Here is a 12,669-nt window from a genome sequence, read left to right on the forward strand (position 1 = left end):
ATGGGAGGGGGAAGTGAAGGGGTGGATGGTACATGTTCAATGAGAACACTGGATGATGAATGGACGGGGCGATTAAGGAACAGGGTGGGGAAAATGGCATCATTGGGAACATCAGGAGTGAAGACGGGAACAGATACCACGATGAAAGGAAAGTTACAGCTCCCGCTGATACATAGGGGAGGAGGGAGACCGAATTACATCCCATGGGCTCAGATGGACAAGGCCAATTTATTGAAGTTAATGTCCCCGTTATCGGGAGGGGCAAGTAAGTGGATATATACGCCTTTGAGAAACACACTGCCGGGGTACCCCTAGCAATAGGAGATGTGAAGAGCTTGCTTGTATCAGCAGTGGGGGATCAGGCTGATAGAGTATGGGTCAAGGCCGGTTTCCCGGGAGTAACATTAGACTGCGACCGCCATGACGGGGCCTCCTTTAACACAGTGCGTGCAAGGGTGTGGGATGCCTTGCGAGAAACATTTCCAGATACGCCAGACTTACAGTCAGTAATGCAGTGTACAATGAATGACGGGGAGGATGCTATGGATTATATTTTTCGGGTCCAAGAGATGTGGAGAGCAGAAACGGGCACGCCCTGGTATCAATCGACATCTTTATTTTACTTCATTATAAAAAGAGGGCTCCCAAAAGAGGTGCAAAAGGCGCTCGACAAGATAGCAGGTAATGAAGCCAAAGGATGGCCTGAGATTCAAAGCATAATAGTGCACCACTGTAAGAGGATAAAAGAAAGGGAGAAGGAGGTGGCGCAGAAAAGATTGGCAGACGAAGCGAAACTAGTGCAGACAAAGTTGGTGAAGGTCGCAGCAGCAGTAGCTGCGCTCCCACACAGCAGGGAGGGAGATGAGGAGGAGGAGGGGCTGGTAGCAATACAAGGAAGGATGGCAACTAATTGGGCTGGAGCAGGACAGCGGCAGTGGAACGAACAGGAGCAAGGCGGAGGTCCGCAGTGGCAAGAGTGGACCCCTCGAGGGGGACGAGGTGGGTACAGGGGCCGAAGAGGAGGTGGACCAGGGTACGGGGGAATGGGAGGAAATGGATGGCAGGGACCTAGAGGTGCGCAAGGGAGTTGTTGGAACTGCGGAAGATGGGGGCATTACTCTAGGGAGTGCAGAGGCAGACCCAACAACAGGTTCCAAGAGGTAGAACATTATGGCCATCCCCACCCAGGGAGCCCATATGGTCTTCCAATGGGACAACAACAACAGAGAAACCCAGGTCAAGGAATTAATGAGCAACAACAGGGACATCAGTATAGAACACAGAACCACCCACAAAACAATGATAATATGCAGTACACAGGAACACAAGCTCAATTACCCCTCTTTTTGTCCGCCTCGCAGCAGGGCAGGGACAGAGGGATTTTTGGATAGATATATTTCTTGTCTATCTGAGAGTCGCATAAAAATATTTCATTATTCAGAGGGTAGTCACAGTAAAAAACATATTTTAATAGTATAATTTATACACTTTTGTAGGTGGTTGGTGCTTTCCACCAGGCACCTCCAGACTTAGAAAACAATACATACAACTAAAAAGTCCAAACTAACACATACATATTCTACTTGTGGTGTCTAGGTTAGTAGAGTGACAATTCTAATGATGCACTTTGTCAATTTTAATTTGTTGACTTTCGAAAAATGGGGAAACTAAGACATTCAATGTACAGCATGCAATTTTAAACGCTGCAAAAAAACACAGTTGTTTCAGTGTTAGGATGTCTACATATGTTTCGGCACATAATATGCATCAACACCATCCCTGGTGTTCTGCTATTTTAGTTGTGGCCCTCTTCAGGACAGAATGTTGTTTTTCGGAATGACAAAAGTTCAGAAAAACCCCAGGTGTTCACGTTGTTTTTCAGTGCTTTGTATGCTTTTGTGGTCGGACTTAAGATTATTATTTTTGTTCTAGGCAAGCGTCGAATTCGCTGTCATGCCCTAGATGTCATCATACAGTTGGTTGCCTATATCTTATTTGGGCTTAGTGGTTGGTCCTTACGTCGAAGTAATTCAGACTTTCGAGCCTGAGAGTTTCGTCAGAGGATATAATTTAATTTGGCGCTAGTTGTTTTTGCAGAGATGCATGTCCCCTGCATGTGGGTTCCCAGGGGTACCTTCTTTTCCTGTTTAACAGAACCTTCTATTTGAATCGATGAAAAGATCTTTATGTATCGTAGTGCAGCTCCTCTCAGTTTCGACGCAGAGGTACCAGGTAGGAAAAGAAGGTACCCCTGGGAGACAAGTGGAAGGATGAAGAAGTAATGTGTAAAGCTGAAGCACTGAGAGGTGTGGCACCAGAGAAATTGCAATGGATAGAAGAAACATGCACACCAGTATGGAAGGAACACATTTCTAAACTAACTTGGGTAACCGCCATTGAAAAACCCTTCAAACTACAGAACGAAATAGAATATGAACTATGTTTTAAAGGAGAGGGGAAAACCCCCATGGGGACAAACAAGAACTGTAGCAAGACCCTCACCATCCCAGATCTAAGAAAAGGGACAGCGGCCCTGATGGACAAGTACTGGGTATGCGGTAACCAGGCATACCTGCACCTTCCCCCGTCATGGAGTGGCAGCTGCTCAATGGCCACTCTGCACTCAGCCCTAATGGTAATACCAGAAAGCCACATCGATGGGAGCAAAAGGACACAGGAACGCATACAACAGAGTGCAGCCCAGCCGACTGCGGAGTCACAAATCTATGCCCTGTCTTCCGGGAGCAAGGGAGAGGTGCTGACCCGTAACAGACGAGCATCAAACTACATATCAAACGCATCATCAGAACTGTTGGCTCAGATCCCAGACAGATATCGATTATTCAGCTCCGCAGAAACATTCTTTGCCTCACTCATCTCAAGTGTCCAAGCAAGAGCAAACGCAAAATGGCTCCAGATAACACGCTGGGAATTGATTCAGCTGGCAAATGACACTGAAGAAGGGTTCAACGTAATAAAAGTGGAACTAAGGTCTTTCCGGCTGATGGCCATGCAAAACAGGTATGTCTTGGACCTGTTGACGGCGATGGATGGAGGTGTTTGCCGAAAAATTGGAAGTGCCTGCTGCACTTTCGTACCCTCCGAAGACGCAGAAAACGGCTCCCTGTCCCATGTGATCGAAGCAGTACACAACCTAGGAGAAAAAATGAAAATGGAAGGTGGAGCAGAAGACAGTACATGGTTCGATAACATCTTCTCCTGGGTCCCCTCATGGCTTGGAACGACTGTGAAATTTTTGATGCCATGTTCCTCCTTTTAATTTTTTGCCTGTGCCAGGTGGGTCTTCGATTTTGTGCTAACGCAGTACCAAATGGTGCAATGATGATGGTGACAATGGGCAACACCCGTGGTACAATGCAAACCATGCAGGAAGTGCATGTACAAACAGGAACAGATGACACACCAAGATATCAGCTAGTGCCTATCTATCACGACAAGGATATCATAGATAAAGCGTGGCACACCACCATTAGAGAGCCCCGTGTACTAGAATGGTACCAGGAGGTGTGGGTAGACTTGGCGGGAGATGGCGGATGTATATACCTGACTTGTACCCCAGATGAGTATGCCAGAAGAGGGGAGAGTTTACGGGGGGTGTGCAGAGCATGGATGCCCATAAAAGGCACACCTGCATGGGATGAGGCAGTGATGGATGAAGCAGAATGTAGGAGACTGGAGGACTTAAAGTATTCGTTACTTAAGTAACGAAAGGGGGGAAATGTAGGGGAGGATTGGTCCAAAAGACCCCCCTTGCCTACATCCCCACCCCAGGTGAGGGCCATGGCTCATCGGGCGTCCCCTCCTTACCACCAGGGCCCAGGTGGTGGATGGCTCACCTGCTGAAGACATTGCCCACACGTATTGAATTTAGCTAGGCCTCAGAAACCATTTTGTCTAATAAAGATGGTGTGAGCTCAGCGCACTGTAGCGCGGCCCCCACCCTCGGAGAGCTTCAGTTATCCTTGTTACCGCAGCACCCTGGCAGATCCGCTGTGAGCCCGTTCCCACGAACAAGACGGACATGAGCTAGCGTAAGATACTAACATTGTAACATTTCACCTTCCGCAGTGTATCATTGCCCCAGCATGACCCGGTCAGCAAGGCCTGGGTGATGGAGAGAACTGTAAAATGGTCATCAAATGACAGCAGAAAATTCCCGAATATCAATGCCAGGACTACTTGCAAAGTGTGTATTTCTCCACAAAGCTTCTTCTATTTAGGAAACCTGTAAAATATATAAACATGGTAGAATGCATGCTCACATGATAATAGCAAAAAAGAACCCCCACCACTGCAGTTGGGTGCTAACAATTAAAAAGCCTTCCAGGGGACTGTTCATTATGTGAATTTATGAGAAGCTTACACCCCGTGGACCCGCACAATAACCGAACTAATGCTGCTAGAGTACAAGGGAAGGCGAATGTACTCATACAGAGGGCTCATGTGAAGGACGCGCGCGAATACACATGTCATGCGTATGTGTCTAAGCCCCTTATGTGCTACTACCGCCACATACGGTGGCGAGTCATTTTCTCTGTGCTCCACCAACCTCGCTACTAACTCACTTACTGCAAAATGTATATGCATATAACTAAACGCTGTAATTGTTAAAACATAGTGTACAAATAAGGTGCTCAGACTGGCTATATTTGAGACACATTTAGCAAAGTTGAAATGTACGTTTTCGAGTGATTCAAATAAGTATTATAAAGTGTTCAAATGTTTGTGATGTTTTCACCTAAAGTCGGCAACATACGAGGAAGATAACTTTTGTGAATATGTGCAAGGCCATTCCCCCTCCCACCCTGCGAAGACTGCCAAACAAGAGAGCAGAGGCCCGCGCCGTGCTGCTCCACCTCCCCCAACCAGACTGGAGCCGCTTCAAAGATTTGTAGTCCCCTCTGCAGCACCCAAGGCCACGGCCCGCCACCTGCATTATTTACAGCACAGCAGTAAACCTCCGCCTGAATACACAAATCCAAAGGTGCCCCCTCGTAAACCCCACAACCCACCGGATCATCTTAGACTTATGGCCCTGTGCAATCAGAACACCCAATACTGTGGCAACACACAGCGGCACATTCATAACAACTTCTAACAAGACAGAAAGACATGTACCGCCCGTCCCATGCCCTGAAACTTAGCACCTCGACCTATGGCACCGGTCAACAGGACACTGGTAACCATGCCCTGACGAAGTACCATCAGACCCCTCACAAGGTGCATTCCTCCTGTGTTGCATTAACCTGTAGAATAACCTATTGAAAGATTTACTAAAGAAGATAATATTGCAATGATTGAATGACTGCGGTGTGCATGGCATAGGGCAAATAAGTCAGGAAAAGACATTCGTCTCTGACACTGGCCACAATTGCACAACAACACCGCCCGGATGAACTCAGCTGACCTGCCAGGCCCAGCCCAACCCACGAGGCTGACCAATGACGTCCTCCAGCCAAGGCCAACCACATCGCAGCAGCACCTATAGCTAGTCATCGCCACCCAATCCCATTGAACTTGTGCCCCCTATAGTATGTAGGTTCTTATGACGTTTTTTGTAAATATATACGCCTGTCTTTGCTATTGTCAGACAGAGCGCTCTCGGAGTTTGCAGAGTTCTTTGCATGCCCTATTCTGATTGATAAACTCCCATTTAAGCTCACCCGCGCTCTGTCTTGGCTTTATTCCCGACTTGGGAGAGTCCGTCATTGTCTCTCATTGCGGGGAGGATCGTGCTGGTTGGGGACGCTTGCCTTCACTGGTAAGAAAAATGTCAGGGGGTTGGAGGCCCATTTTAGAACAAAAGGTACTAAACAAGTTCCTGAAAGCACAGACTTTTTGCATGGTTACGCTACAGCAGGTTCCATCGCAACTGCAGCAACGAGACTTGCTGGCGTCCCTCGGCCTCGCGGATGTGTACTTTCACCTCCCCATTCTCCACTCACACCTCTGTTGCCTGTGGTTTGCAGTGGCCGGAGTCCATTACCAATTCAAAGCTCTTCCTTTCGGCCTACGATCAGCCCTACAAGTGTTTACTAAATGCCTCACTCCAGTGGTGGCACATCTACTCCGAGCGGCTGTCAAGTCTGCCGATATCTAGACGACTGGCTGGTAAGAGCGCCAATGTACACTGTGGCTGTACACAGCACGTCTCTGACCATCCGCTGTTTGCAGTTCCTCGGCTTCTCAATCAACTTGCCTCGTTCCTGCACAACAGGCATTATACCTAGGTGCAAAACTCGACACACTATCCTGCCCAGCAAGTCCGTCAGAGGATGGGTGACAACCCTCCATCTCAAAGTGAACCAACTAGCCACTTCAGTGCCTGTGTCAGACCGCAGTTGCAAGTCCCTAGTGGGCATGATGTCCTCATGCATCCCCCTGCTCAACCACTGCAGACTGCGCATGCGCCCTCTACAGGAGTTCTTAAACGGTCAATGGGTGTAAGTCTCCAGGTCCTGGGTGGAATGCATCCTACTCACACAGAAATTCAGGAACACAGTCTTCACTGGTGGTCCCTCAAAGCCCACCTGGTCCAGGATGTACCCTTCAGGCTGCCCAATCACCAGATCACTGTCACCACGGATGCCTCTCTGGTGGGCAGGGGAGCCCACTCTGAGACCATCATGCCAGGGGTTTCTGGCAAGAGGAAGAAAAACTTCTTTACATTAATCTCCTGGAACTGCAGGCTGTTTTCTGGGCACTCAAGTTCTTCCGCCCGCGACACCGGAAAGGGTGTGTCGATATTCACCGGCAACACAACCACGATGTTCTATCGGCACAAACAAGGAGGTACAAGGTCTCCAAACATGTCAATGGAGACGCAGACCCTCTGGCACTGGGCACTTCAACACCAGATGTTCCTGCTTCCTTTTAACCTTAAAAGGGTCCAAAACACTTAGGTGGACTCACTCAGCAAAGAACAATCAACTTCACTGGCTGTTTCAATGCCAGGGCACCCTGGAGATGGATCTGTTTGCAACCTACAGCAACAAAAGATGCCAGTTCTTCGCCAGCAGGATTCCCCACCCCGAGAGCCTGGGAGGGACACCTTCGCATTACCATGGGAAGGGAAGTTTCTGTATGCGTTCCCATCAATCCCTCTAGTGGCACGAGTGATAAGTGTCTTCAGGCTGTATCGGTGCAAACTAATTTTAGTGGTCCCTGCATGGCCAAGACACTTTTGAAACTTAAACCTCCTCGCTCTCCCATCAGTGACTCCAGTCAAAAGGCACCCTCACCACAATTTGCTATCCACGAGCAAGGGGGAAGTGCTTCATCACGACCCGGCTTCCCTCCTCTGACAGCCTGGCTCCTGTGCTACTAGAATTTGGTTCCATCCCACTTCCTCCAGACTGCAGGGAGGTCCTTGCCCAGGCACGTGCTCCCTCCACACTAGCCTGTTATAGGAGCAAATGGAAGAGGTTCCAGATTTGGTGCACACCATCAAAGTTAAAACCCCTAACCATTCAGCCACAGGGCATGCTTTCATACTTAGTCTTTGGCACAAGCCGGTTTAGCGCATTTCTCAATCAAAGCGCACTTGGCCGCCATCGCTAGGTACAATCATACTCTTTGTGCTCCTTCCCTTTGGCCGCACAACTAGTGAAGGAATTCCTTAAAGCCTATTTTGTTCATTCACGCCTGTCAGGCGACCAGCCCAGGCCTGGGAACTCAATGTAGTCCTATCCAGATTCATGAAACCGCCCTTTGAGCCGATGCACAAAGCCTCTCTCAAGTATCTTTCTTGGAAAACCGCTTTTTGGGTGGCCATAACATCTGCCCACTGAGTCGCTGAGATACAAGCCCTTTCCGCCGATGCACCCTACTTATCCTTTCACAATTCCAAGATCATCATGCACACTAACTCTACATTTGTGCCTAAGGTGCCATCTGCTTTCCACCTCAACAAGCCTGTGGTGCTTCATGTTTTTTTTGATTCTCCAACCGATCGGTCAGTACACTCTCTATTATTTTTAAAGTATTTATTCAGCGCCGACCTAGCCTTGAGAAGCTAAGGAACGCTTTTCAGAGGTATACAACAATACAGATGCATAAAGGAGAGCTTTTCAGAGGTAAAGACAGAACAGATATACAGCGGGGAGTAGGATGCAGAGGAGGGGTATAGCTGTACAGGGGGGCAGGGAGGAGAGGGGCAGATGGCGGTTATCAATTAAGGTGGCGCAGGGTGTACCATGATGCCTAGGTGTTGAGGAGGAGAGACTCCTTGAAGAGGTGGGTCTTCAGTTCTTTTCTGAATTGTAGGCGCGTGGGGGCAAGTCTGATGCTGATAGGAAGGGGGTTCCATAGTCTTGGGGCATAGGTAGAGAAGGCTTGTTTTCTGGTCCTTTCCTTCCTGCAGCTACGGAGTTCAAGTCTGCACATGTCCTGGCTTCTGGTGTTGCGCTGTCCGCCAGAGATGCTTGAGAGCTCTCAAGTATTACGTTGCATGCACAAAGTCTTTCCGTCAAACCTCTCAGCTCTTCGCAACGTTTGTTCCCCCTTTAGCAAGGAAAGCGCTCTCCAAGCCTTCCATTTCCTAGTGGAAATCGGTGTGTATCTCTTTCTGCCACCAGCAAGCTGGCAGGCCTCTCCGTGGCTGACCCAGAACACACTCTAACAGAGTGGTTGCCTCTACAACTGCTTTTCTTTCTGGAACCCCCCTGCTACACATTTGCAGCTCAGCCATTTGGAGGTCGGTGCACACGTTTACCATAGTCTACTGTGTCAACAGGAATTCTGCAGCAGAGTCCAGTGTTGGCCAATCTCTTCCTGTGAGGTTACTATGTCTCCAGTGGTAAGTGTATCTTACAACGAGCTTGCCTCCACCCATTATGGTTATATGCTACTGCTTTGTCATCTATTCACAGCATGTGAATCTATGAAAGATCCAATGCTGGAGAAGGAAACAGTTCATTACCTGTAACTCCTGTTCTCCAGCATTGGTATCTTTCATAGATTCACATGCAACCCTCCCGCCTTCTCCGCATCCTCTCTTCTTGGCTCATACAGCCACTCGCGTGCGCTGGGCCAAAATCTGAAGATTGCCACCAGGCGTAGAGCTAAGGGAGTCTTTCCAATTTGGTGGTGGGCAGTATGACCCAAAAGTGACTATACTAGAGCACAAAAGGGACTGAAAGTCAGTTTAAATTGCTCTATGTTACCAGGGATTTCACAGCATGTGAATCTTTGAAAGATATGAATGCTGGAGAACAAGAGTTACAGGTAAGTAACTTATTCTTTCAGTCTCCTGCTGGGGAGCACATCTCAGCGACATTTGGATTCAGAGGCTGATAAAGAATTACACATCAGTGTGGTGGAACTCAATACAATTCCTCTAACTCTCAAGTCCTTCCTTTACATAGCCAATGGTACAGTTGCCAGAATACAAACCAACGCCACCACTTCAATATTCTACTTCAGAACGCAGGGAGGCACTGCAATCGTAATAGTGGTCCCAGCGCATTTGGAATTGCGGGATGTCCAATGAAGTGAATATCCAGTTGAATGCTCTTGTGGGTTGCCTAAGTAGAGATAATGATGATGCACAAGTGGGATATCAACAGCAATGAGCTGTCTCGGGTGTTATGGAAATGGTGTCATGCAGAATTCAGCCTCTTTGCTCGGTGGATACTTCTTTGCCACTGCTGAGAATGGCAATTGCAATTTCACCAGCTGATTTCACCATCTCGAAATTCAATGTTTGAGATTTCACTGCACATGTCCACCAATCCTACTGATTTCCAGAGTGGTCCCCAAATTCCTGTACATGGATTGCACCAGAACATATAACCTTGGCATGGGCACATCAACCCTGCCTCAAGCTATTTCCCTTATCTGTTTTCGAAGGAGACAGACCGGGTTCTCCATCAAGCGCCAAAGTCACTCACACTGTCTTTACAGTACCTGAGATGGCGTGATTCGGACACTTAGATATTTTTTAGGTCCAAGTTGAAGACTTGGCTCCATCGACAAAACAAGTTTATCCGCACAGATGGAAAAGATTGTTTGTCTTGTGACATCCTTCTGATTTTGATCTGTTGCAGTTTCAGGCTCAGCAACTTTTCCCCTACCATCCTGTCCTGCAGGGAACTCTGCCAGGCTTCCTTGTGGGTTCATGTATCCGCCATGTCTTGCTACAACAAATGGAAATGTTATCCTTTGTGCATGACTCATCTGCTGATTTAGGTGTTTCGCAAAGGGCTACTTTGGCTTTACCCAGAAGTCTTTTGACCAGCAGCTTTGTGGGAGCTCAATACAGCATTTTCAAGACTTATGGATGGGCCAAAATTGACATTTCTACTGGGGAAGACTGCTTTTATTTGTAGTCATTACTTTTGCCCTAAGAGATAGTGATCTACAGACATTCCCAGCTAAGGCACTATTCATCATCTTTAATCGCGACTAAGTGGTGCTGAAAAAGTATCCTCTATACCTTCTTAAATTATTCTCATTATTTAACTGCAGACTGTCTCCTTACCAACCTTCTTTGGGGATCCATCCTCCACAGATGCAAGATTATTGCACACAGTGGGTGCCAATAGGGTGCTCTAATTCGGACTGACTGTTACTTTTAGGCGGTCCAAGCAGTTTGCGGAGTATTATAATGCCAACTAAAGACCTGTCCTTTCAAAACAAGGCATGGCCTAATGTGTTGTTGTTTTCGTCAAATACTGTTATAGACTGCCAACCCCAACCACATTCAAGAAGCACAATTTCCTGGACTTGGATGCCAGATCTGAGGCTGCTGGGGTCCAATTATATGCTGCCAAAGCTGTTCCACTAGAGGCTAGTCATTGTTCGGTTATTGCTGCCTCACCCACCTGCTCTACTGCTGTTTAATCGGTTCTATGTCATCATTTTTGCTTTTTGTAGGTCGCCTAACAAAAAGACTGATTTTTTTCAGCCAATTTTAGGCGGCCTACAAAAGGCGAAAACCACAGACCCTCACACGGTCATCTCCCCCCCTCCCTCTCTGGTGCGATTTACATCAATTTATTTTCTCTAACTGCTTGATACAGAAAATCTGAGGAAGGCCCCTGTGGAGGCGCGTACACTAGCAACCTCAAAGGCAGGAATCCTATGAGGTGCAAAGCACGCACAAATGTTACTTCGTCAATATTGCTATTTCGTTTGTAACCAAGTATTCTTAACATGTGAATCTATGAATGTTGGAAAACTAATGGGTACGTCGTTTATTTGACCTTGTGTGGCTTACTGGGGTGGATATTATCAATTTACATTCATGATCAAGGGGATCACATTGCTAACACATCACAATGCTAACAAACAAAGACATCTTCACCTGGAATATTATGTTGACATAAAATCCTTTTCTTTTTTTAGAACGCTCTACTAAGAAAGTGTTCTCCACATCAAGAAAAAAAGCTAATGCAGAAATTAAAGGCAAGTTTTCTTTTCCTTAAACCTAAGTAAGGTAGGACCCCTGTATGATTATTCATTTAAGCATATTGATTTGTTCAAAAGTTATTTATTTTAATTGTCGTTTAGGCTGTCAATGTATAGGGCAAGGGCACAGATTTAATTTTGTATTAATGATGTCAAGAAAAAAGTAATCAGTTATGTAAGTTGTTTCAGAGCTTGAAAATATAGACTGGCAGGTTTGTGGACAGACATTGGATCTTTAATATTTACAAGAGTACCTAACTCAGGATAAAATATTTGTTTTCAATGGTTATGAAACACAATGGTAGTGTGTTCCATAGAAGAACTGAGATTATATGCAGACTCCCAAGTTTTTCTGCCCACCATTGAATGAACTTTTGATGACTGCAGTTCTAGTTGGTCAGCATTGCTGTAATCACTTGCATAGGTACAAGGGATCTTTTTTGAGGTGGTGCTATGCAGAACGTAAAGATTCTTAAATTCCTCTTTTCAGCTGCAGCAGAATATATTTACCAGCTCTAGATTTTTGGATGGGTTTAGCTAAAATAGTATAAACAAGTGTTAGTCATTTGATAGCCTTCGTGCGGAGAATGTCAGCAGATATCACATTGCATTAGTCTAGACTATACAGAAAAGCCATTTTAATGCCAGTAATTGTGACTTAAGGAAAGTCCCCAGGAACTGGGAACTGGGAACTCCTTGCAAGGTGTTTATTTATTTAGGCCAAAACTGTAACTACCCAAGTTTATGAAATCTATTCCTATGTTATTGTGTTATTGATCCCCCTCAGCTTCGTGAGGGGGATAATAAGAATAACAAAAGAGTTCTGGTGTGGTGGTAAAATGAGGTTATGATCCACCACATCTGGTTGCAAATCATGAATATTACTATATTCTGAAAGTAGGTGTTAAGTGCAATAAAACAATGCTGTGATACCCTATCCCAGTGGAACCTATATTTGTAATAGAGGGTGCGAGGGATCCATGCATAAGGGTGTTGTAAAGACTTGACAGGAAGTTGGCAGGACAAATGAGCCAAATTGGTGATAGTTTCCAAATGGAAGATGATTACTTGACCCGACTATCCAATGCAACAGGTTACTCATGCTCACCACAAAGGCTTACTCACGTTAGTGCCAACGTGGCAGCCAGTATTAGATTACAAGGCTGATAAAAATGCAGACCTACTGTGCCCTCCAAGGCTATTAGTGCTAAACCTATTTTACTGGTGCATTGTAATACC

At 46.5% G+C, this 12,669-nt stretch overlaps 1 protein-coding gene across 1 annotated transcript in view; it reads left to right on the forward strand.

Moving 5' to 3' along the window:
* The window catches only part of LOC138525550 (uncharacterized), a 1,931,438-nt gene that overhangs the window by 1,323,408 nt on the left and 595,361 nt on the right, over window positions 1–12,669 (forward strand). The window contains exon 8 of the mRNA XM_069635597.1: window positions 11,368–11,427. Coding sequence (XP_069491698.1) covers window positions 11,368–11,427 — 60 coding nt within the window. The remainder of the gene's footprint in view (window positions 1–11,367; window positions 11,428–12,669) is intronic.

Source organism: Ambystoma mexicanum, chromosome 7p (assembly GCF_040938575.1).
Source record: "Ambystoma mexicanum isolate Mex_15411 chromosome 7p, UKY_AmexF1_1, whole genome shotgun sequence".
Lineage (NCBI taxonomy): Eukaryota > Metazoa > Chordata > Amphibia > Caudata > Ambystomatidae > Ambystoma > Ambystoma mexicanum.